A 22,850-nucleotide genomic window follows, 5' to 3' on the forward strand; every position below is an offset into this window, starting at 1 on the left:
ATGACATGGATCATCTCATGGGGCCGGAGCCGGGATAAGGCCCTAGCACACCCTTCAAGTTCCGGTGGGTTCGCAGGGCCACCGGTTCGCCGACCTCCGCCGGGCTGTGGGCTGCATCTGCTTTCCTACTGATTCCGCGCCCTTACGATATTGGCATACCTTGTGGCAGCAACACTAGGTAGGCAGACTCTTAACTCTTTCAAGCTCATGGCTCTCTGTCATCATCACTTGGACCCATCTGACTCTGCTGCTTAGGTTAGTCGCTGCCGCCGCCGTCCCTTTATGACGATCATGGCAGTTGCGTACTAAGGTAATTCCTTCCATAGTATGAGTCTGGCACTTGTCTTCTGCTTTCACCGATGTTTCCAGGTTCCATTGGGGCAACTGGGAGATTTCTCGGGAATGCCACAGCAAACGAACCGCCGTACCTGACTGACTACCCTGCCATGGTCGCTTCTGTTGACTGCTCATGCACTTAGTAACCGCCGTCACGTCCCATTTTTCTTTCCTGTTATTGTCTTGACTCTTAGTACCTTACGGGTAGAGAGTACGGCACTACGGGTACGGAGCACTGAGCAGTGTTGACAGCACTACTGAATGCTCGAAATTTGCGCACACCTTGGCAAGTCACCTTGCCTCGACAATGACAAGCCTTGGCAGTATCGGCACCTGAGAATGGCTTCAACTCCAAGACTCTTGGTTAGGTGAGGCATATTTGCCAGACGGAACTCCCTTTCTCAGGCTTATTAGACTGCGCCCGGCCAAGCTGCTGCGGACAAGTTAGCAAAGGGTTGGCGACTTGGTCCAATGGAAGTTCATGACTTCTTTTGAGTTGGGCCAAGAGATTGCCCGAATCGGTCATTTGGCTGAGCCCCAGCCAAGCAAAGACGATCATCGCAGCACTGTGCACCTACGTGGGGTTGGTTCAATTCAGCACTGAGAAACATGAACAAACATGACCCATCACTCATCAGCAGGAGGCAAGCAGAGGGTTGCAGATGATGGACCCCCAATGTTCCTTTGTCCGCATCACGTCTCAGTCCTTACACGGCAGGCAAAGTACCAACCCATCACCATCGGAACGGGCGTCGCGCCTAGTCAGGGCCGATGACTGCTCGTTCCGCGGCCCAGCCACCCCTCGATCCGCTGCTGCATCGTCCCTTCGGAAGAACACTCACCTGATCAGTCATCCAACACCCATCTTTCCCGTCTTGGGACCTTTTCAATCCCTTTGATCCCGTTCGAAGATGAAGCGACCGTTTCCTTGCAGCGTCACAACGAGCCCACCATCGACATCCTGATTTGATGACAAAAACCTCATAGCAAGCCCGTAACGTACTGCCAGAGCAGCCAGACTGCATCTCCATCGTAAGATAACCAAAGCGAAGCTCCGGCAGGTCAATAATCTGTTTCCGCGGAGCTCCAAGGTGACAAGGCCCCATTTATTCACACCGGCCGGGCCTCTGCACTCAATGAGACACATGGGTAACCTTAGCATCCGTCCAGCCCGAATCCCACCCGCCGTCCCTTCCGCTGCCCCAGCGCGAGTTTCTTTCCTCATTCTTTCTGTTATTTCATTCTCAACGGATGGATCCAATTCGGCGCTTGCTGCTTATCATCGAAAGAGCAGGCTCTTATTCAGGGACTAGCATTTATGTCCGGCGTGCGCCCGTCCCTGGCCGCTAGATGGTAACTCCCGTCGGCTCCTTGTTCGGTCGTCAGCCAGCTCAGTCATCCCGTTTGCAATTCTCTCCACTGCCGCCACCTCCCGTTGTTGGGCTAGGTTGGGTTGTCTTATATAATCTCTTCAGTCCGGCGACGATGGGTCAGATCATATGCTGACCCGCTCATTCGGCACATGACGAAATGTTTATCCAAGCAAGTCGGCTCATCAGCATTTGGAGACTGGAGGTATCTATCGTGCTATCTTCCCTTAGGTAAGGTATTGGAGAACTGAAGCGAGGAACTGAGGAGGTCATGCGCTGCAGATTACAACGGGCCGCGGGCGGAGACGCCTAGCATCGGTGGTCAAGCAACCAATCACCGCCAACTTCGACGTCCGGCCGAGGAGTTGCTTGCTCCGAACAGTACAGTCGGAAGCTGCCGCGTCGCAGTTGGGGTGCGAGTACGCACGCTGACATGAATTACGTTCAATATCAATCATCCTGAGAGTTGAAGGCGTCGTCAGCCACTAACGAGTCCAGCAGAACGGTGAATCAGTTGCATTTTGGCCGTCCTTTCAAAGCTCAGAGTCAAAGTCTTTGGCGCTCTGCTATTGCGTTTCGCCAGTATCTCTTCAAATTACGTCTTTACGCCCCCAGTTTATTTCTCAAGCAGAAAGCCCGACTAGTTCCCCGCATCATGACGGTTCTCAGTCATCTAAAACGAGTCCATCAACATAATGTCGCAACTCTGCGCGGCTCTCCCGCCGCAGAGGTCTCTGGCGCCCTCGGTGACTTGGGAACCCTTCTTCCTCTAATGATCGCCCTTGCGGTCCAGCACTCCATTTATCTCGATAGCACCTTGGTGTTTTCAGGCATTTTCAACGTTGTTACCGGCGCCGTCTTTGGCATTCCACTTCCAGTCCAGCCGATGAAAGTGAGTGCTTAGATCTAAGCAAGAGATTGTAATTGTGCGTTCATTACTGACTATTACGTCTAGGCCATCGCCGCGGCAGCCATCTCCCGGTCCGAATATGGCGGCATCAAAACCGTCATGGCCGCGGGCCAGTGGGTCAGTCTGGCCGTCCTAGTCATGAGCCTCACCGGCCTACTACGCTGGGTCACGCGAAACGTGCCCGTTCCCGTCGTCAAAGGCATCCAGCTCGGTGCCGGTCTCTCCCTCGTCATGGCCGCCGGCTCCGGCCTCCTCCGGGACCTTCACTGGACCCATCCCGTCCTCGATAACAGGCTGTGGGCCCTGGCCGCCTTTCTCGTGCTCATTTTCACCCAGAGCCTGCCGCGTTTCCCCTACGCGCTGCACATTTTTATTCTGTCGCTCGTCTTCGCCTTCATCTCCATCATGACCTCGCACGACCACCCGCACACCTACCTGCCGGAGCCCAGCCTTTGGACCCCGCACTTTGTGCACTGGGAATTCAACTGGTTCAAGTACAAGCCGCTGTCGATGGCCATCGGCCAGCTCCCGCTCACCACCCTGAACTCGGTCATCGCGGTGAGCGCCCTCGCGGCGGACCTGCTGCCGGACATGCCCACGCCGTCTGTGACCGCTATGGGCATCAGCGTCGGCGTGATGAACCTCGTCGGCACCTGGTGGGGCGCCATGCCGGTGTGCCACGGCGCGGGCGGGCTCGCGGCGCAGTACCGCTTCGGAGCGCGCAGTGGCGCGAGCGTCGTGATCCTGGGCATCTTCAAGATCGTGCTGGGCCTCGTCTTTGGTAACTCCCTCATCGGCCTACTCACGCACTACCCCAAGAGCCTGCTGGGCGTCATGGTCATCGCTGCCGGCCTCGAGCTCGCCAAGGTCGGGCACAGCTTGAATCACGGGGCTTCTGATTTATGGGAGAGCTCTGCCGGCAACGAGGGTGGCGGCGTTGGGGGGCTTGTTAGGCAGCATCGCTCGCTTTCTGATGAGGAGAGGGCTGAGAGGTGGACTGTTATGCTCGTGACCACGGCTGGGCTCCTTGCGTTTAGGAACGATGCTATTGGCTTCATTGCAGGGATGCTGTGCTTTTGGGCGTACCGGGTCTCAGAGAGGACGCAGAAGTGGTGGGAGTCCAGACGGGGCCGGTCTCTGTTTGGCGAGCGAGCGCCGCTTCTGAGTTAAATATTTGAAGCGCGGCGTGTGGCTTCTTGTATAACTGTAACGCGGGAGTCTTTTCGAGATCTACTTGCTTGGTAAATACGATTTATGTGTATATTTACTGGCTGTTGAGCCAACTCACAGGCTCTTTACATGGGCACATATGAATTTGATGCATATCACACGTCTTTTCGGATTGCTTTCTGAGACGGATACCTGCTGTTGATCAAACTTTTGCCATCCTAAGCTCTGAATGTGCTAGACTGAGCAGCAAGGGGAAATAAACCCCTGAGTTCAAAAATGATACATTGATCAATCTCAGAGACTCACTAAATCATCTGAGTCCCGCGTCAAGCCCTTAATACTTACAGAATGCCTCCAAGGATCACGAAAATCAAGCAGAGGGTTCAGTGAGCTACTCCTTCACCGAAGGATGGTTTGCTATTGGGGCTTGACCGAGACAAGTGGACACCGAGGTCGGAAGAAGTGGGCGATCTACGCAGGGTGGTGCTGCCTTTGCCTCTGCAAGTCTGCAAGGAATCGGATGAGGCTTTTTCTCGGACCCTGGCCGAAGAGATGCATCGTGAACAGCCTTGCTGTTCACCGCAAGATCTAGGCCGAACCAAAGCGCTGGGTCCGACGAAAGGCTGAGGCATTGAAGGACGTACATGAATGCAATTGGCCGCATCAAAGGTTCATGGTGAAGTAGCAGGATGAGTCATCGTCACTCGGGCCTTCAATGGGATTGGGGTGCCTTTGTTCCTTCCATTGAATTGTGGTGGGAAGCTGCAGTGACGATTGTGACAGAGATGGAAGGAGCGTACGACGGAAAGGAAGGCAGCGACGGAGACGCTGAGAAGGAAAGGACCTGACTGGGCAGGGACGGGCTGAACTGGAGGCTCTTTCCTCCTATTGGAAGAAAAAAAGGTACTTGGGTACTTGTACAGCGCGGGGAAGAAGGCTGGTGTGTTCAGTGTCCACGGTGAATCTCACCGACAGCCAATCAGAGACGCTTCCGTTGACCCTGTCAATCGCAGCCAGGACTGAATTGTTCAACGCCGATTTTTTTGGCATTCGCCCGTCTCGATCGCAGCCTTTCTCAGGTCCATACCTCGTCGCGCCTGACCAAATCGCCTCTCTTGGCTTGCCGACGGCGAAGGAGCTGATCTGTCCGACTACAGAGCAGCGATGACTTCGTCCAACGCCGGCCAAAATGGCCTGGCGCCCCTTCCGACCACGCCGCCGCCCAAGCACAAGTCGACGACACCAGGCCGAACTGACCACCCCGACGACAAAGACAATAACAATCACATCGCCACGAACACTGCTGACCAGCAGCAACCATCGCGCACCGACGCATCTACAACCGTACACCCATCTATCGAAGACGCGTCCACCCAACAGCAGACCACCTCATTAGCCGTCGACACCTTCATGGCCGATGCCGACGCCGGCAGCGCTCCACCCGCGACAATGTCGCAGCCGGCTTCAGCCGTGCAGGTTGACGCCGACCCTTTCGCCTCGTCCTTCCCACACACCCCGATGCCGAACATGGACCACGCCTACATGATGATGGCTCTGGCGCATATGGCTGGCAACCAAATGTCCAATCAAATGTCACCGCCGCCGACCGTCACGCCAGCGCAGGTCACCCTCCCGAGCACCATGGGCAACGGCAACGATCCGCTCGTCGCAAGCACACATAACCTCGCCGCGGCGACACAGGGTCTCGAATCCTTTGCGCGTATAGAATTCGCCGACAGTGTCTTTCAGATGACCACGTACGCCGTCATTATTGGTCGCGATCAGAAGGCTCTAAATCAGGCGCGGAGAGACCAGAAGCGCGATGATGCCTATCGCAAGAAGGCGGAAGAGTATGAACGCGAGGGCCTTCCGCCTCCTTCCCCTGTCAGACATGGGCCGGGGAAGTTCAGCAAGTCATACGTCAGCGAAGAGGGAGGCATGCTGGGACCCGAGTCCGACAGTGAAGGGGAGGGGCGGCCAGCCAAGCGCCGCAAGACGACCAGCACCGGATCATCACAGAAGCAGGAAGAGGACGAGTCACAGGAGAAACTCATCTCAAATCGGCAGTATGTCTCACATACACCGGGAGCTGCAGCCGTGGATCTGGCTTCATTACGGCCATCTCCCCACCACGTTCCCTTTGTCGGCATCCACTCGCCCGGACCTGATATCGCCAGCAAAACCAAGGCTATTTCAAGAGAGCATCTCAAGATCCAGTTCAATAAGAGAGAAGGGGTCTTTGAGGCCATTCCACTGCACAAGAATGGTTTCTTCATCGATGAAGTGCACCACAAGGAAGGCGTCGCCGTGCTCCGGAGTGGTGATCACCTGCAAATCAAGGACGTTGATTTTCGCTTCGTCATCAATGGTGTTCCAGAAGGCCGGACAGGTGCTGAGGAGTATGCAGAAGAGGAGGAGAAACTCAAGAAGAAAGCGACTGGTGGAAAGGAGATGAGCTTCGAGTTTGAAGCCTCACATGGCAACGGTCTTGACGACACAAGCGATTCTTCCCTCAGCTCACCAGCGCCATCAGACGTAGAAATGTCCGATGTCGAAGCTGAAGAGGAGGAAGAAGTTGAGGCAGAAAGTAGCTCCAAGGCAGAGGCGGAAGCGGAAGCAAAGGCAGAAGCAGCCGCCGCCGCAGAAAAGGCGACGGCAGAGGCAGCAGCCGACGTTGCAGAAGCAGCGCAAACACAAACAGAGGCAGACGATGAGGCCGATGTTGAAGCCGATGCTGAAGCCGATGTTGACGCTGATGCCGATGCCGAAGCTGATGCCGAAGGAGAGATGTCACTGGATTATGGAGAGGAAGCAGACGATATCCAACCTACCACAGAGGTCAAGCCAGAGGACCAAGAAATGGTGCATCTTCTCATGGGAGGTGCTCCATTAGGCTATCTGAACAAGAAGAGAGGACCTGGCCGGCCACCAAAGAACGGAATCATGTCCAAGCGAGAGCAGCGGCTTCTTAAGAAAGCTCAGCAGGAGATGGCTAAGAAGACGATACCACAGCCTCCTCCTGGAGAGCCTCCCATCAAGCGGAAGGTCGGCCGTCCTAGGAAACACCCACTACCAGACGAAGGAGGAGATCGACCGGAGAAGCGCAAGTACAAGCCCCGGAAACCAAAGGGCGAAGACGGTCTCGAAGGATCAGATGCCGAAAGACGCGCCAGAGAGAAGAAGGAAAAGAAGGCTCGTCCCAAGTCGCCCCCGCTCGAACTCAAGATCGAGGACTACACGGAGGAGCAGCTGCAGAAGCCGAACAAGAACTACGGAGTGCTTATCGACGAGACCCTCACTGCGGCAGGGCCTGACGGTCTCACCCTCAAACAGATTTATAAGCGAATTACCCAGAGATACCCGTGGTTCTACTTCCACACGGAGACAAAGGGCTGGGAGTCAAGTGTACGACATAACCTTATCGGGAACGAAGCTTTCAAGAAGGACGATACCACAGGCTTGTGGTCCAGGGTGCCCGGTGTCGAACTCGATGCCGGCAAGAAGCGCAAGGCGACGTCACCGGACCGTTCTATGAGTGCGGGCTATGGTCACTACAACCACCCAATGTACACTCAGTACGCCCAACAGCAGCAGAGTCACATGCCTCCTGGCTACCAGCATCTTCCTCATAACTACCACGCGCAAGCCTATGCAGGGCAGCAAGCGCAGACAGCAGCCAGAACGCCACAATACTCTCCCCCCGGCGTGGTACCGAACCCTGGTCAGCCCGCACCGCCAGTGACGTCTCAACCAGTGGCGCCAGTGACGCTCCCTGGATACGGGGCCGCTGCTGCGATTGCACGACCTCAAGGTGTCGCAGGGCAGCCTTCTACATACAGTTCACCGTATGCTTCAAGACCACCTCCAGCTCATCCCGCAGTCAAGACCGAAGAAGGCGCTGCCGCAACTTCAGCACCGCCCATCACACAACCTGCTCCAGCCGCCATCCCTGGAGCGCAACCACCCCCACCACAGATACCCGCTGCTGCCCCGCCGCAGCAAGCTCGACCTACGCCTACACCACCAGCGCAAGCCGAACCACGTCCCGTCATTCAGCCCAGGTTACTCTCAGCTGTTAATGGCCTCAAGAACGGTCTTATTGAGAACCTGAAGAAAGCCAAGAATCCAAAAGCAGAGGCCATCGTCATGTCTGCCCTCAACCGCTGCCTGGGACTCAAGAGTGCCGCTACAGAGAATCAGACCATGGAAGATATCTGTATGAAGGGAATACAGAAGCTCCTCGACGGTTTCTCGACCCGAAGCAACACTCCCGGATCAGGGGGCACACCCACCCCCACTGGGCCGACAAATGTGTTTGATTCCAAGGTCTTCAATTCTCTCTTAGGGTTCAAGAACGTTTCGTCGAATGCCCTCAAAAGCAGGATTGGCGAGGCCAAGGCCGAGGCAGTCACCCTATCCGCTATTGATCGAGTGCTGGGCTTGGCAGACGCGAGCATAGTACCGCCGCCTGCGGAAGCCAGCGCCTCGGGGTCGCCCGCAGCGGGCTTCGACGGAATCGAGTCGCACTTAATGAATTCGGTGAAGCAGCTCCTGCTGGGCCTCAACCAGAAGCTGCACGGAACATAGAAAGAGGAGCCAGGGGGCAGGACATATATGTATGGTCGAAAGGATATGGAAGGAAGGAAAGAAATACGCGTTACAATAAGCGTTACCAATGTTCGGCGTTTCTGTGTCGGCGAACTCGGCCCTTCCTCTAGGAGAGGACGGATTGGTTGAGATCTCAAAAAGGATATGATCATGAATCAGCGAAAACCTTGTCTACTCATAGCATGGCTACGTGTTGTCGTTTAGCACCTAAGAATACACAAAAATCGTTTACAAATTACATTGATGGCCGCCAGTAGTACCATGTGTACTGATAAAATAGTTGCCTGGGGTGCTTTATCGACCACGAGCTCTCACATGAACTTGAAATCATTGCTGGAAAATAGTATGTAATGGTTTATAGGCGATGCTCACCTTCCCTCTTCAGCCCTCCACATTTCCTTCGGTCTTCAGGGCTGTGTTAGCACCGTCAGTCATCTCTAGTCATGTTCTTATCATTACGATTGATCAACCTCTCCGACTCGGAAGCTCTACGGGGGAAGCGCTCGGCAACTCAACGGGGGCCGCCGTGGGATCCCTTCGTGGTTCTGATCCATATACTTCAGACGGACCCCACCCGGCGTACATTTTGTTCTGTTCAGTGTCGAATCCTTGTGTATCTGTCCGAACAGCTTCGCTCTGTTCATAGTTGGGAGGTTTCGAGGACGACCGTCCCCACGACCTGAAGCGGCTCCCCCGCTTTTTCTCCTGAGATTCTTCCTCTGTGGTGCGCTTGTTACGTCGCATAATGTAGATTGCAACGACAACTGTAACGCAGATGATGGCGACACCGCCGACAACGCCGCCGACGATGGCGCCCGTGTTGCTTGAGCCATTGGATGATGACTTGCTTCCGTCTGTAGGGGAGGTTGTCTGGCTCGCTGGCGAGGTGGGCTGGGTTGCGGACGAAGATACGCCCGAGGATGTGGTAGAGGTAGGAGAGGATGTCAAGGAAGAAGTCGCTGTGGTTGATTGTATTGTGGTGGCGTCCGTGGGTGTGATGCGTACAGTAGTCGCGATGATAGACGTTGGTGTCTCGGTGGTGTTGATGGCTTCTTTGAACAACGTTTCTACTGTCGCTGCGTTGCCGCAGGCAATGTAGGAGAAGCCTCCTTCGAAGCCCCCTTCGAGGATAACGGTGGAGCAGAATCTATCTGTTGCACTGTGGTTCATATCTGTGAGCCTTTCCCCTTTTCTTGGTCCGTTTGTGTTTTACAAAACACAGAGAGAGGAGCAGGGGTACACGGAGGAAACTCACCAGGTGAAAGTCGTCAGACCTGTGATGCCCGTCTTTCCGCAGCCGGATTTGCAGTTTCGAGAGTCGACGCAGTTGCCGGCCAGTCCGCAGTCTTTGGCAGAGATGACGGTCGTGGGACAGAAGCCCCAGAGACCGCGGTCGATATCGAGCCGGCAGCCGAAACCCGGATCAGCTGTCCTTGCCTTTGCTGGGTCGCCGTTGTAGTATCCGCACACGGAGGTCACGGAGGCGGCTTGTCGTCTTTTCAGGTCGTCGTTCGAGATCTTTGTGCCGTTGCGCGAGGGGGGCTTTGTTGGTCTTGGCGGTGCAAGAGGCGCGTATCGGAGGTTGATTGCTGAGACGCCATCTAGTCCTAGAACAAACAGGAGGAGGGAAAGGAGAAGAACTCGGGGCATGCTGGGTGAGTTGTGCTGAGATGTTCCCGAGTTCTTCGGCAATACAATGTTGTACATAAAGCAGGACTCTTATTTTCGTGGGCTCTTGATGGATTACCAGGACGATCTTTTTTGTCCTCTCTATTTCTCGTCTTTCTCTAGGCGAAGCAGACGGTCCAGGTAAGACGAGCCCTGCTGGTGTTCTAGAGTGAACTGTGATGTTGCTATAATAGCATGAGAGGGATACTATGTGACTAGAGATTGTGGTAAAGTGTAGTGAGCGAGAGTCCGTAAGGAACAATAATTATCGTAAAGTCGTACAACCAAAACCAACAGAGAAAGATCTACAGTCTGCAGAACGAGAAAGTCACATCAAAGCATGCTAGACAGAGAAAGGGGGCGAAAAGGCAGGCGACTGAACTAAGTATGCAGCAAGCCGCCCAACACCGAAGAGATTCGGCCTTCTCAAGTCCTCAAACCAAGGCCATGGACAACGAATGCCCGGGTACCGTACTCGACGCGATCCTTCTTTGGCCAACGTTACTGTGGCGTTTTTCCTCCACGGTCATTGACTCTATTCAAAGACTGGCCTGGTCCTGCAAACAGGCGAGGGGATTCGAAACGAGGTTGTTGTGAACTTCTGGCCCTGCTTCTGTCCCGACAGTTTGGTAACACCCTGGTTATCTCATTTCCTTTTGACGAATCACCGTGAGGTTGTCAGGTCCTGAGCGCCTCTCAGACCACCGGGAGGCCATGCTGCGTGGTGACTGAGGAGGCAACTTCCTGTGCGCATCACAGCGGTGAGGTGGTCGGGCGAAGGAGGGAGCGACACAATGGGGGGTTTATGCGCCAGCCTCGGGGTGAAACCGTGAGACCAGGCCAGGATGATGGGCAACATTATGAATAAAACCAACATTTTAGAACCAACACGACGAAGTCCAGAAAAGCATGGGAAACGGCCTTGGCTGTGGGTCCATCGTGGTGTAGCGAACCAACCAGGCCGCGATTGCGAATCGTGCAGTTAAGCGCCAACGAGTGAACGCCTTCGGCCCCTTGCTCCTGGTTTCTTCTTCCAGGTGGACGATGTGCTCAGAATCTCTCAGACACCTGCTGTGCCTCTCTCTCTCTCCACCCCCCGACCAACGGACTACACGGATTTCGACCGTCCAACAGGGCAGGCGGGCGCGCGTCTACCTGGGGTAATTAGTGGTTCGCAATGGCATTGGCGAGAGAGGACGAACAAGGGCTCTTTTGCTTCCAACAGCCACCTGAGCTGTGTTCACTGTTGGTCGCCCCCAAAGAAAGCAAAAACCCTGGTCACACTCCTCGATCGGAAGAGGCGCGTTTGCCTGTACATCCATTCTGTCATACTCGAGGCTGATTTCACTTTCTTTCTCCTTTGCTTCTCTGTTCATTTCCTTCCTCACTTTCTACAACCTCTGGCCCCTTCCCTGGAACACGATGGTAAGGCTCGATCCTTCATGAGAAAACCATGGCGAAAAGGATACACAGCACTATCGCACAGGCCGGCGTAGTGTGCCTGTTGCTCATCAGCTTGCTCGTCGCATACGATCTTTTCTCGGGGCGCGAATACTTTGACATCGCGTACAAGCCATTCCGTACGCTCTCTTCACCACACACCTTCACCTTGCCGTCGTCGTCGAACCTGACGTCAAAAGAAGCATCGATTGAACTAACACTTGACTCAGGAAAGCCAAACCCGACCGAAGCAGCGCACGGAGCAGCTCCACACAATGAAGAAAATCAGACGAACACTGCCGTAACATCGCCGGCGATCGCGCCGTCGCATACGCCACTACCCCCGATTTCTACTCCGACGCCGACGCCACCGCCGGTGCCTTCCTCAGATGTGGGCGACGGCGCCAGCTCCACAGTGCCGGACGCCAACCCGGAACACCTCAAAAACGCACCGCTCTACATCGCCTCGATCCTCGACCCAGACAACAAATCTCTATCCAGGCTGGACTGCCCTCGCCCCGACATCTCACGCTACCATTACCTTAAGCCAGGCACCACACTCAAGAAACCCAAATTCTTCATCGCCCTCAACATACGTGAGAAGGCGGACCTCCTCCCGCGACTCCTAGGCTCCATCGTCGAGGCACTCCATTTCTTGGGCCCGGAGAATTGTGTCCTCTCAATAGTGGAAGGCAACTCGGGCGATGGCACCTACGAGATCCTCCACCTCCTTCGTCCGGAAATCGAGAAGCTCGGCACCGAATATCACTTCTCCCGCAGCGACCTCGACCCCGGCGCGGGCGACCGCATCCCCAAACTGGCCGAGCTGCGCAACATGGCCCTCGCCCCCCTCGTCTCCGGTGGGCCAGGCAAGTACGCCGCCGACGCAGTAGTTCTCTTCCTCAACGACGTGGCCATTTGCCTAGAAGATATTCTCGAACTCGCGCACCAACGCTTATACCTGGGCGCCGACATGACGTGCGGCTTCGACTGGACCTACGTCGGCCCCGATCCGACCTTTTACGACGTGTGGATCAGCCGCACCATCGCGGGCGATTCCTTTTTCGAGATTCCGCCTGACGGCAACTGGAACTCTGCGTGGAACATCTTCTGGAACGAGGATACCTCGCGCCGGCGCTTCTTCGACCACAAGCCGCTGCAGGTGTTCTCGTGCTGGAACGGGGCCGTGGCGATGACGGCGAGACCGTTGGTGGATCGACTTGTCAGTTTTCGGGCGCCCGGGCCGGGGGAGTGTTTCCAGGGCGAGCCGCAGCTTTTCTGCAAGGATCTGTGGAATGCCGGGTTCGGCAAGATTGCGGTGGTGCCAAGTGTCAATCTAGAGTACAGTGACGAGGCCGGGAGGAAGATTAAGGCAGCAAAGGGATATACCAGTCAGTGGGTGGGAGGCGAGGACGAGGTGCAAGATTTCAGGGTGGATTGGAAGGCTGATCCGCCTGAGAAGGTGAAGTGCATGGCGAGTTATGACAAGCAGATGTGGGAGCCCTGGAATCAAGCGCTGGAGTAATGAGAATAATGTGGCTATGATTGAAATTAACATAAAGTATTGGTACTGTCTTTTTTCCGCTGGGTGATGTCTGTATCTGCGCTGCTCTATCCGAATCCTTCCCCCCTGGACCCCATGAAAGGAAAGCTAACAGGTCCTCATGAATTTATGAACACCCTTGCTCATTATCTAGTGCCCATTGAAACAAATGCCTCCCAAACAATCTAAAATCAGTCCAAATCCAAACCATCCAGCTCATCCAACTTCCGATCACTGCAATGTAGTAACCCCCACCCCTACCTACTCAAACTTTTGAAGTCTGGCCCACGCTTCATACATCGTCAATTCCGCCTGGGCCTTGGCCAGCTTATACTCGAGGTTCTCTCGATCCTCTGTCTGGCTTGGGTACGGGTAAGGTAAGCCAGCCTTACCGTTGGGTTCCCACTTGACCGATGGGGCCCGAGCACGTCTAGTGTGGCTGCGGACCGGCTTGGGTTCATGAAACTCCTCCTCCTCTTCGGATTCCTCTTCGAAATCCTCTTCAGAATCTTCTTCCCTGGAATCATCTTCGGGATCCTCTCCGATGAGGACGGCGGTGGACGAAGCAGAGCCTCTTGGGGCTCGAATGGTTCGTCTCGGTGTGGCTGGGGGCGGCGATGCAGTGCGCTGGCGCTGTGATGATCGCGTAGACGCGGGCTGCTGAATGTCCCTTTTGTTGACGACGGGAGTGGAAGGCGGCGTGATCATGGTCCTGGTCTTGATCGTGGCCGTGGCTGTGGTTGTGCGCTGTGGTCTCACGGGAGCCTTGACATCCATTTCCTTAGCGACGCCGCCTTCGTTACAAACTGCAAGGTAAGACCGGATCCGAGCCTTCCACTGCGTAGCCAACTCTCCAGCCTGTGGCTGGTGAGATCTCTTGCACAAGGCGAGACCGGCGAGTCGCTCGAGGTGGGCAGACGCAGACGCCAGACTACCGCAGTTGATAATGTCGAGCATGACGAACGCCATCTCGGATCGAGAGGCCTGGCTAACTGCGTTGCCGCAAGACGACTTTGTGGCGGAGTGGCCCTGGCAGTTGAAGCAGGATCTGATGTTGACTTCAAGGCAGGTCTGGAGCTCGGTCGTGGTTTTTAGCCACTTGGTTTTGATGGCGGCGACCATGGTTGCTTATGAGTTGAGGTGGAATGATGAGGAAAAACGAAATATAAATGATGCTGCTTTCTCATTGATCAGGGAATAGACACGGAGAGAAGCTGTTGTAACCCATCGAGATGGAATGCGGCTCTCTGAAATGCACATCGGACTGACTGACCGTTTGCACGTCGGCCACGGCAGACTGGTGGTCATCGTCTTGGCCATGGGCAGCCACGGGGAAGGTCATGGAAAGCACTAGAGAATGAGCTGAAAGGCTAATAGAGCCGTCTAGAGTTAAAACTGGTCTGTATCGGGCATCCGCAGCTGCTAGAATATGTTTCTGCAGTATGCTAAATATTCGCAACGGCGGTGAGGTTACTTCGACAAAGAGTGTAACAAAGTATGAAACCTAACACTTACACTATTATCCGAGAAACAAGACAGCTTCAGTTGCATATTGTCTCTATATCCTCCATTATATTTGAGAAAGAGAAGACTCTCTGACTAGAACACAAGATATGAGAAGCGGACACCTTATTGATTGGCTGAGCTTGGAGTTTTGGCGCAAGCACAAAGCCTCGTACGTCTTGCAGTATCGGATTCCAAGCAATCTCCAGCAACCGCATTTGATGCCTGCTGGGGCAGTTACGCTTGCGAAACAACAGCTGACCAGGGAAGCGAGGCAGGCAGGCTTTAATGCCAGCGTAGGGTCAATAATCCTGATCCGGTGTAGTTCAAAACGGTATGGGTGCGATATGTGAGTGTAAGAGAAAGGATGAATAGATGAGGCTGTTCAAATTGACGAGATGAATGGAAAGGAGCCTTCTAGAAGCATCGTGTTCCTGAGGCTTGGAAGCTCACAAGTAAACACTCTTGAACATATCAAGATGCTGCATCACGGCAGACTACGTAGTCTTGGCAGTTACCGGGCAAATGGCTACGTTAGCCCATACTCACCGACAGGTGTGGGGAGGTATTATCTCTCGGTCTAGGTTCATTTGACTGACAGCGTAGGTGCAGGGCAGTGTTTACTTGAGCTCCGTTAGCTGAAGAGGACGAAACATGCACGCTGACAACGTGTGACGAAAACGATATGGCCCCTTCTGACTTATATGGCAGCCTCTTCATTGTGTAGACAAGTTAGGAACCAAGAGATTTTCCAAGGATGACTATCATCTGGCTTCCGTGAAATTCTTCGGGTCGTTCTAGGGTGTTCATGCAGTTCTACACTATTCATGCGGAGCGGCATACTGCATCATCAAGTAAACCCAACTTGCGCAAACGCGTGATGCTAGGTGGTGAGACTGACCGCCAGCTTTGTGACCTCTCTTCCTAACAACTGGAAGTTTTTTTTGCGCGCATGAATTTTGTAGCCTACCCAAGTCATAGAATCCCAGTCATTCGTATGTTAGAACGGCAAAGACCAGATGGTACTGTGATCTGGGATGTTTACTGCAGTGGGAGGAGCTTGTTCGATAAGATAGCCATGATAGTAAGGTGTTCGGGAAGCTGTTCCTTTCCTTCTAGACTGAAGAGGAAAGTAAGACATTTGCAACGAAGCGGGAAGAAGGGATTGACCCTCAAGGAATCAAAAAAAAAAAGCGTCGGTGTGAGGTGGCCGAAGGACTGAAGTCGCACTCTGGAAACCCCCCAAGTCCCACTCGACCACCCAACCTGTTACGCCTTTTATGACAGGAAGGAAGGAGAAGAGACCCAAGTAGGTACGTCCTTCCGCGTTCTCATTTAGGCGGCGCATTGTGTTAACAGCACCTGTCGTACCTTTACTCGATCAATGAACTGTGCTCTTGATGGTGCTCCTGCTCTAGGTTCTTTATTAAGTAACAAGACAATCAGTGGATCGTCCTGTCTTGAATTGGATACAAGAGCATGCAAAATCTGCTTCCTTGAGTTTGACAAGAAGCTATTCGGATATTTGTATACGACCGAAGGTTCCCGACTTTGGGTGCCAGTTGGAGTTAAGCATGTAAGTTTTGCTGACTCACCTTGATCAACATATTCGTGCATCGTGGAGGAAACAAGCGTTTGCGCCGCTTGCAGATCATCGGATCGTGTTGCCGACGGGGTAGGTAAGCCCGGACTTTAAGGACTTAACTCAAGATAATTGGCCACCGACGTTATCTCATCTAAGAACTCAATCCCGCACTCATCACAACATTCTTGAAATTTTATTTCCAGAAGTGATTCAAACACATTGAACGAGCAGAATCAAACAACATGGACTTCGATTCCGAGACACAAGCAACCTCATCTCAGCGCATGTACACCGCGCGAGCTGACAACTATGAGAACTCATTCCATCCCGACTGGACCAAGCGCTTCATGGCCGTCGCCGATATCCAACCCGGTGAACGCGTTTTGATTCTAGCTTGCGGCACCGGCCTCGAGGTCTTCACTGCTGCCGACCAGGTAGGCGACACGGGCGAGATCGTCGGCCTCGACGTCACCGAGGCCATGCTCAACAAGGCGAGAGAGAAGCTAGAGCGCCTCAAGCCGAGTGCAAACATTCGTCTGTTCCTTCACGATGCCACAAAATTGGAGACATTGCCGGAGCTGGAGGGGCAAAGTTTTGATGCCATCTTGTGCTCCAGCGCCTTTGTTCTCTTTGACGACCCTGAGGGTGTCGTTGCGAGGTGGCGCAACTTCCTGAGACCGGGAGGCAGGGTGGTCATCGATATCACGCATGAGGACAACTTCAAGATCGGACTCATTCTGGAGAAGGCGGCTAGGCGCCTACGGTCACGATTTCCCAGCAACAGGTCCTGGATCACGGACAAGAACTCCTTCACAAAGATTCTCGAGAGCGCAGGGTACGTGGTGGACAGGATCGAACTAATGCATAACATTTCCGGGAAAGGAGACACATATTACGGTATGGACCAGATTGACGAGCAGTTTGAGCATGTCACGAGCACGTCGTTGGTTACCAGTCTCCCGACGGAAGAGTTCAGGGACCAGGCTAGGGCACTATTTCACGAAGAGTGGAAAAAGGCTACCGTTAACGGCCAAGTCGTCAACGTAGATGCTCTCTATATCTATGTAGCCCGGAGAACCTAGGCTCGGCTATTACATCTAATAAGAACCTTTCCTTGCGCACCTGGCTCTACAACTTCGCCTTACCACTACCCTTCAGATTCGGCTTCACAGGGACCTTTGGATGGTTGCCCTCTAATGCGAGTCCAGTAACCTTCTCTAGTTCTTCTACCGCCTCGTAGGCTCGTCCTAGATGGACTTTGATAGTGTTGAACCCTTGCTTCTTCGCCTCCTTTAGGTTCTCGCCAATGTCGTCCAAGAACACGATATCCTGTGGTTTAATGCCCTCGCCCCACTTGAGCGCCTGGCCTCTCTCAGAGCTCGCATTCTGGGCAGCGTACTCGTTCAGCCTTTCCAGCGCGAGGTGATACATTCTCGGATCCGGTTTTCTCAAACCAACATGTGCCGAGGAGACAAACACGTCAAACAAGCTGCGAACGGGGTCGTCCATGAAGTCTTTTCTATGCAGCTTGTGACCCTCGGGGAAAATGACGGTGTTGCTCAGCGCGGCGAGGATGTACTTCCCACTGGACTTGAGCTTTTTCAGCGCCGGGTACATCCACGGGTCCGGGGGAATTGAGTTGGCCATCATGGTGTTGAAGAGGTACTTGGCGTCGACGGTAGGTAGGGGTGGCGTCTCCTTAGGGAGAGATGGATTCTTTGCATTTTGAGCGGCGTAGAATGCCTCCCAGCGGCCTTGGTCGTGAAGGTCCTTGCTGAAGCCGTCAAAGAAGGCCTGGTCCATGGGTATTGAGCCCGTCTCAAGGCGATGCCAAAAGCCCGTAGGACTTGTCTTGGAGATGGAGTAATTCACCCATCCTGGCGGGATACCGAGACTGAGCTCATAATCTAGGATGGATTGAAATGGTGATACGACCTTGTCAAGTCAGAAAATTGGCCGTCGTTGAAATATGATATGATATGCATGATTTACAATAACGCATTGGTGACTTGGAGTCTATTGAGCAGAAAAAAATCACGGGGTGCTACTTACACACACACCACCAATGTCGAATAAAAGCACCTTGGGCTGCTTGGAGTCTGTCATATCGTCTACAGCCTCGAGAACGTGATCAATGAGAAAGGTATCAGACTCTTCTAAGGACTGCATGGCTCCGAGAAACGGCAGATCTATGTTCTTACGAAGTACTTGTAGTAAATCCACAACTCTGGCCAGCGTTGGAAGCCGTGGAGAGCAGCGATGGGTTGGGGGGCCGAAACCTGGGGAAAGCCCCCACCTCGGTGCGGATTGTACCAGTGGACCTCGGCCCAAAGCACCAAGGCACTGAAGGGATTGAGAGGTCACTCGAGATGAGGTAAGCATAAGTGCACAGACCATGTCGTCCCCGGCCAAAGTCCAATCTCCACGTGACTCGTCCCCGACCTGCTTTGGGAGTGACAATCGAGAGGGGAGAGGTGGGGCCACACAATCTAGGGCTGCCCCAAAACCCACAGAGGAATATTATCGCGAAGTTGTGCCTTGGAACTTTTTTTACTCTTGACAACCCCCTTCGACAACCACCCACACCGACAAATTTGAGCCAACCGCCCGCTCATATACCGTCAAGATGGTAAGTTGATACATCAACCATCAGCTCGTCAAAAGCCTGAAAAATGGCCGAACGACAAATTGCGACAAAAACCTCCTCTTTCTAGCCAGCAATGGCGAAAAAGAAATGGCCCCCAATAGCAGACAGAAATGTCTCATGGGATTGAGAGTCAACGCAAGATGCTTCGGGTCAACAGGCCATATCTGAAGCGCAAATTGCTGACTCGGGATCTTTCGTACACAGGCTTTCCACAAGTTGGTGAAGAACAGCGCGTACTACAGGTAAGTCTCAAATCACTTTAGAGATCCCCATCCATAGGTTCTTTCGAGATCAGAGTTGGCTGACCTTTCCACTCCAGTCGCTTCCAGACCAAGTACAAGCGTAGAAGATCCGGCAAGACCGACTACTATGCCCGCAAGCGCCTGATCACCCAGGCCAAGAACAAGTACGGTGCCCCCAAGTACCGTCTTGTGGTCCGCTTCACCAACCGGGACATCATCATGCAAATCGTCACCTCTGAGCTCACCGGCGACAAGGTCTTCGTCGCCGCCTACGCTCACGAGCTCCCCGCCTACGGCATCACCCACGGCCTCACCAACTGGGCCGCCGCCTACGCCACCGGTCTCCTGATCGCCCGCCGTGCCCTCTCCAAGCTCGGCCTTGACAAGACCTTCACTGGTGTTGAGGAGGCTGATGGTGAGTACACCCTCACCGAGGCCGCCGAGACCGACGACGGCGAGCGCCGCCCCTTCAAGGCCAACCTCGACGTCGGTCTCCACCGCACCTCCACCGGTGCCCGTGTCTTCGGCGCCATGAAGGGTGCCTCTGACGGTGGCATTCTCGTTCCCCACTCCGAGAAGCGCTTCCCCGGCTACGACATCGAGTCCAAGGAGCTCGACGCCGAGACCCTCAAGAACTACATCTTCGGCCAGCACGTCGCCGAGTACATGGAGACCCTCGCCGACGACGACGAGGAGCGCTACAAGTCCCAGTTCCAGCAGTACATTGACGACGACGTCGAGGCTGACGGTCTCGAGGAGCTCTACACCGAGGCCCACGCCGCCATCCGCGAGGACCCCTGGAAGAAGGAGGAGTCCGGAAACAAGAAGACCAAGGAGGAGTGGAAGGCCGAGTCCAAGAAGTACAAGACCAAGCGCCTCACAAAGGAGGAGAAGGAGCAGAAGGTCAAGGAGCGCATCGCTGCGTACCGTGCCGAGTAAATTCTTCCCTTTCTGTAGTAGCAAAGCGGTTTAATTATTCGTGGTGGGGTTTGGCATATGGGCAAGGCATTTGACGTTATGGCATGACAACTTTTCTTCAGTCTTCTTCGGGCGTTAATCAGGCAAACAAAAATCCGGAAGGAGGATTATGATGGTCACGGGAGGAGTCAAAAAAGACTCCTCGAGAATTCAATAAGAATATCCCAAATGCCAGACGTCAAAAGCTATTGACCACCCATTGAAATGTTTTTGTCCGAATGAGGGGAACGTGATAAGTGACAGCAAGCCAACCCTCTCCTAAGCGCAGGTAACCATTCGTCTTCTTGCAATCACAGCGATGCCGGTCTACGTCAAAACGAAAACGTGCGTGAGGAGACGGCGCTACTGTAACGCGGTGCCGTCTCATGCCTCAGCGGCACGATTGAAAATGCTTGATCGCTCGCTTGTCGGACTCGATGCACTCCGTGACAGGCGATGGACCTGTCGGCCGCAAGATGACGCAGATTGGCAGGCGTGTGTGATCACTGTGGTGGTGAGGCACAAAAAAAAAAGAAAAAGAGGGAGGGCATGGGACCCCGCATAGGAGCACCAATGATATCAGATCATGCGAGACGGCATTGGGGAAATGCGTCGATCTCTTACGAGAATCAAGAGATGATGGCATCTGCAAAACTTTTGGAGCCCCGGAGGGTTCCGGGATAGTGCAAAGGGCCATTGGCTTCATACACCTCGCGATGATATCGGCACGGGTCTCCGTACAGACTATCGTGAGAGATGTTGGATCTGAGATGGGTCACAGCCTCCTCGCTTTCCCCCTTGACCAGGTAATCATGCCGCTACTGCTGCGAGGCAGAGATGGGTCGATTCCCGTCTGGTCCCACAAAGCGTCCGAAAACTTTGTATGGCGACATAGGTAAAATTGAGTAGACACCATGAGATCCAATCTGGATCTCTCCGGTAATGACAAGGGACTTCAGAGGAGCTTAGGAGACACTGGCACACTGCAGCTATGCTCCAATTCGAGGAAGTCAACGATGAGAGACACGAGCCGAGATTCGCATTTCGTCACGTCGCGCGCGGGAATTACGGGATGAACGGAGGGCATAGCGCGGGGATGGGAGGGTCGCGAGAGGCGGAAATCACACCTGGAGTCCCTGACCCGAAGCACATCATTTCATCCGGTTGAAAAATAAAGGAATGGTACGCTGGGAAATACGGCACACTGCTGCAGAAGGAGACAAGAGCCCACAACCGCTCCGATGTGCCGCCACGCAAGGTTCCGTTCGAGAGTGGGTGAGTGAGAGTCCCTGGTATTGTAGCGGTGTCCGTTTGTCTGCCCCTTTTAGACGAAGGGACACCGCTGAATATTAAAGCAGGGGAGTCCCCCAACGGCAGCTCCGTTGAGTAAGGGCCCGTGATCTCGCGATGCTCATGGGGCGGTCAGCCGGTCACTCCATGGTCGACAGTGGCCCGTCTTGTGTATCCGTACTTATGCTCGTGGACTGGTGGCCCATTTTCTTCCTAATCACTGCAAGATCAAAGAGTGCATCTGGACCCCGAATCGACGCCGCTGTACTTACGCGGTAGTGTACAATGGGGTAGTAGGTAGGTAGTGCACCTAAATGTGAAGGTTATGACTGCAAATGGCAAGTGTGAACTTTGTCTGGCTTGTGCGCGGGCGTTTGGCGGCTTGTTTTGACAACGTGCAGGATGCTTGAGCGAGCCCAGTCACTCTATTCCGTAGAGTCCAGCGTTCAACTGTCAATGACTTGGCAGGCCCGCCGCCCCAAGGGTGAGCTGTGTGGTCAGTCCGGTGTTCAAGAGGCGCGCGATTAATAAGAGCCCACATCTGCGTCCAGCCCACGTCCTCCTGTGACTCTGCAGTAGTGTGCGGTTCTAGTGGCAGGTTGCAGAAAGATGCAGGGCTGTTCGTCCGCTTGCGAATGGAGAGTGAAGGCTGTGTGTGACTATGTGTGGTGACCAGTGAGGGTCGCCTTGTCGTGGATGCCAGGCGATTGGCGCCGAAATGAAGGTAACTCAGCTGGGGCAAGTTAGCAGCACACGGGAGGGGGGGGGGGTCTCGAGAGACTGAGAGTGAGAGTCTGAGAGAGTTCCAGGTTGCTCTCTCTCGCTCTCCTGACGTTCATGATCCCCGCTGACGAGTGGAGAGGGCCGGCAGTGGCATCCAACCAGAGGAGAGTTGAAGCAATCCACTGGCTACCTGCTGACTGTAGGGCGGCGGAGGTCCCCTACAAGTACGAAGTCGGTGGTAAAGTACATGGGCCCTGGAGCCAAGCTATGTGCCATCCACGGAGGACGAAAACCGCGATACCGGTGCCTCTGGCGGTTGGCCGTGTCAGGTCCTGCTGCGTGCGGTGAGGAGGCACGGACAGGCGCAGTATCCGTACGCAGTAACAGTTGAGTGTGCGCGTGTGATGTTTCCACCACAGATGTCCTATCTCAAGCCCAACTGCGGTGCTGGTCGTCTCAATATGGCGGGCCGAGGTTCTTACCCGGGGATCTGATCTCCCAAGTTGGCAGTGCCCACGAGAGGGGAGTTTGGGGCCGGGATGGAGCGAGCCGCGGAAGACGGGAGTATTTGACCAAATTGAGGTACGCAAGAAGTCTAGGAACATTGGTGGTTAAAGACAAAAAAAAAAAAAAAAAAAAGACAAGGGCCGTCAGTGCTGCATGAAAAAACATACCGGGGAAGATTGCGGCATAAGATGTCCGTCCGTCTGAAGGTTGTTGACGCGGGACTTCCCATCGGGCCAGGATACTGGGAGGACGGCAGGTGAGGGACGGTATATATCGCCAGGGATAGTTGATTTTGTGTTTGGATGCCGTTAAAGCGTCTTTTCCTCTTGGTTTTCCTTTCTTGCTTTCCGT

At 54.2% G+C, this 22,850-nt stretch overlaps 9 protein-coding genes across 9 annotated transcripts; 5 read left to right on the plus strand and 4 right to left on the minus strand.

The window, feature by feature from the left end:
* Nucleotides 1–2,361: 2,361 nt before the first annotated feature.
* CPAR01_03598 (sulfate transporter) lies at nt 2,362–3,786 on the plus strand (the record flags this gene model as incomplete). The annotated part of the gene is made up of 2 exons (XM_060487885.1): nt 2,362–2,598; nt 2,662–3,786. 2 exons carry the CDS (start codon nt 2,362–2,364, stop codon nt 3,784–3,786), a joined length of 1,362 nt encoding a protein of 453 aa, XP_060352091.1.
* A 1,164-nt stretch (nt 3,787–4,950) lies between these two features.
* On the plus strand, nt 4,951–8,373 carry CPAR01_03599 (forkhead domain-containing protein; the record flags this gene model as incomplete). Its single annotated transcript, XM_060487886.1, has 1 exon — nt 4,951–8,373. The coding sequence occupies one exon, from the start codon at nt 4,951–4,953 to the stop codon at nt 8,371–8,373; it is 3,423 nt and encodes a 1,140-aa protein (XP_060352092.1).
* Nucleotides 8,374–8,775: 402 nt separating this feature from the next.
* CPAR01_03600 (uncharacterized protein) lies at nt 8,776–10,044 on the minus strand (the record flags this gene model as incomplete). Its single annotated transcript, XM_060487887.1, has 3 exons — nt 8,776–8,807; nt 8,865–9,553; nt 9,650–10,044. 3 exons carry the CDS (start codon nt 10,042–10,044, stop codon nt 8,776–8,778), a joined length of 1,116 nt encoding a protein of 371 aa, XP_060352093.1.
* Nucleotides 10,045–11,515: 1,471 nt separating this feature from the next.
* CPAR01_03601 (alpha-1,3-mannosyltransferase CMT1) lies at nt 11,516–13,027 on the plus strand (the record flags this gene model as incomplete). Its single annotated transcript, XM_060487888.1, has 1 exon — nt 11,516–13,027. The coding sequence occupies one exon, from the start codon at nt 11,516–11,518 to the stop codon at nt 13,025–13,027; it is 1,512 nt and encodes a 503-aa protein (XP_060352094.1).
* A 279-nt stretch (nt 13,028–13,306) lies between these two features.
* On the minus strand, nt 13,307–14,167 carry CPAR01_03602 (uncharacterized protein; the record flags this gene model as incomplete). The annotated part of the gene is made up of 1 exon (XM_060487889.1): nt 13,307–14,167. The coding sequence occupies one exon, from the start codon at nt 14,165–14,167 to the stop codon at nt 13,307–13,309; it is 861 nt and encodes a 286-aa protein (XP_060352095.1).
* Nucleotides 14,168–16,375: 2,208 nt separating this feature from the next.
* On the plus strand, nt 16,376–17,215 carry CPAR01_03603 (methyltransferase; the record flags this gene model as incomplete). Its single annotated transcript, XM_060487890.1, has 1 exon — nt 16,376–17,215. One exon carries the CDS (start codon nt 16,376–16,378, stop codon nt 17,213–17,215), a length of 840 nt encoding a protein of 279 aa, XP_060352096.1.
* A 46-nt stretch (nt 17,216–17,261) lies between these two features.
* Nucleotides 17,262–18,302, minus strand: CPAR01_03604 (haloacid dehalogenase-like hydrolase; the record flags this gene model as incomplete). The annotated part of the gene is made up of 2 exons (XM_060487891.1): nt 17,262–18,068; nt 18,186–18,302. The coding sequence occupies 2 exons, from the start codon at nt 18,300–18,302 to the stop codon at nt 17,262–17,264; spliced, it is 924 nt and encodes a 307-aa protein (XP_060352097.1).
* A 565-nt stretch (nt 18,303–18,867) lies between these two features.
* Nucleotides 18,868–19,961, plus strand: CPAR01_03605 (ribosomal L18p/L5e family protein; the record flags this gene model as incomplete). The annotated part of the gene is made up of 3 exons (XM_060487892.1): nt 18,868–18,909; nt 18,985–19,022; nt 19,100–19,961. 3 exons carry the CDS (start codon nt 18,868–18,870, stop codon nt 19,959–19,961), a joined length of 942 nt encoding a protein of 313 aa, XP_060352098.1.
* Nucleotides 19,962–21,409: 1,448 nt separating this feature from the next.
* Nucleotides 21,410–22,597, minus strand: CPAR01_03606 (uncharacterized protein; the record flags this gene model as incomplete). Its single annotated transcript, XM_060487893.1, has 2 exons — nt 21,410–21,579; nt 22,240–22,597. The coding sequence occupies 2 exons, from the start codon at nt 22,595–22,597 to the stop codon at nt 21,410–21,412; spliced, it is 528 nt and encodes a 175-aa protein (XP_060352099.1).
* Between the last annotated feature and the right edge of the window lie 253 nt (nt 22,598–22,850).

The sequence above is a fragment of the Colletotrichum paranaense genome (assembly GCF_030867605.1).
Source record: "Colletotrichum paranaense strain IMI 384185 chromosome Unknown Scaffold_3.1, whole genome shotgun sequence".
NCBI lineage: Eukaryota > Fungi > Ascomycota > Sordariomycetes > Glomerellales > Glomerellaceae > Colletotrichum > Colletotrichum paranaense.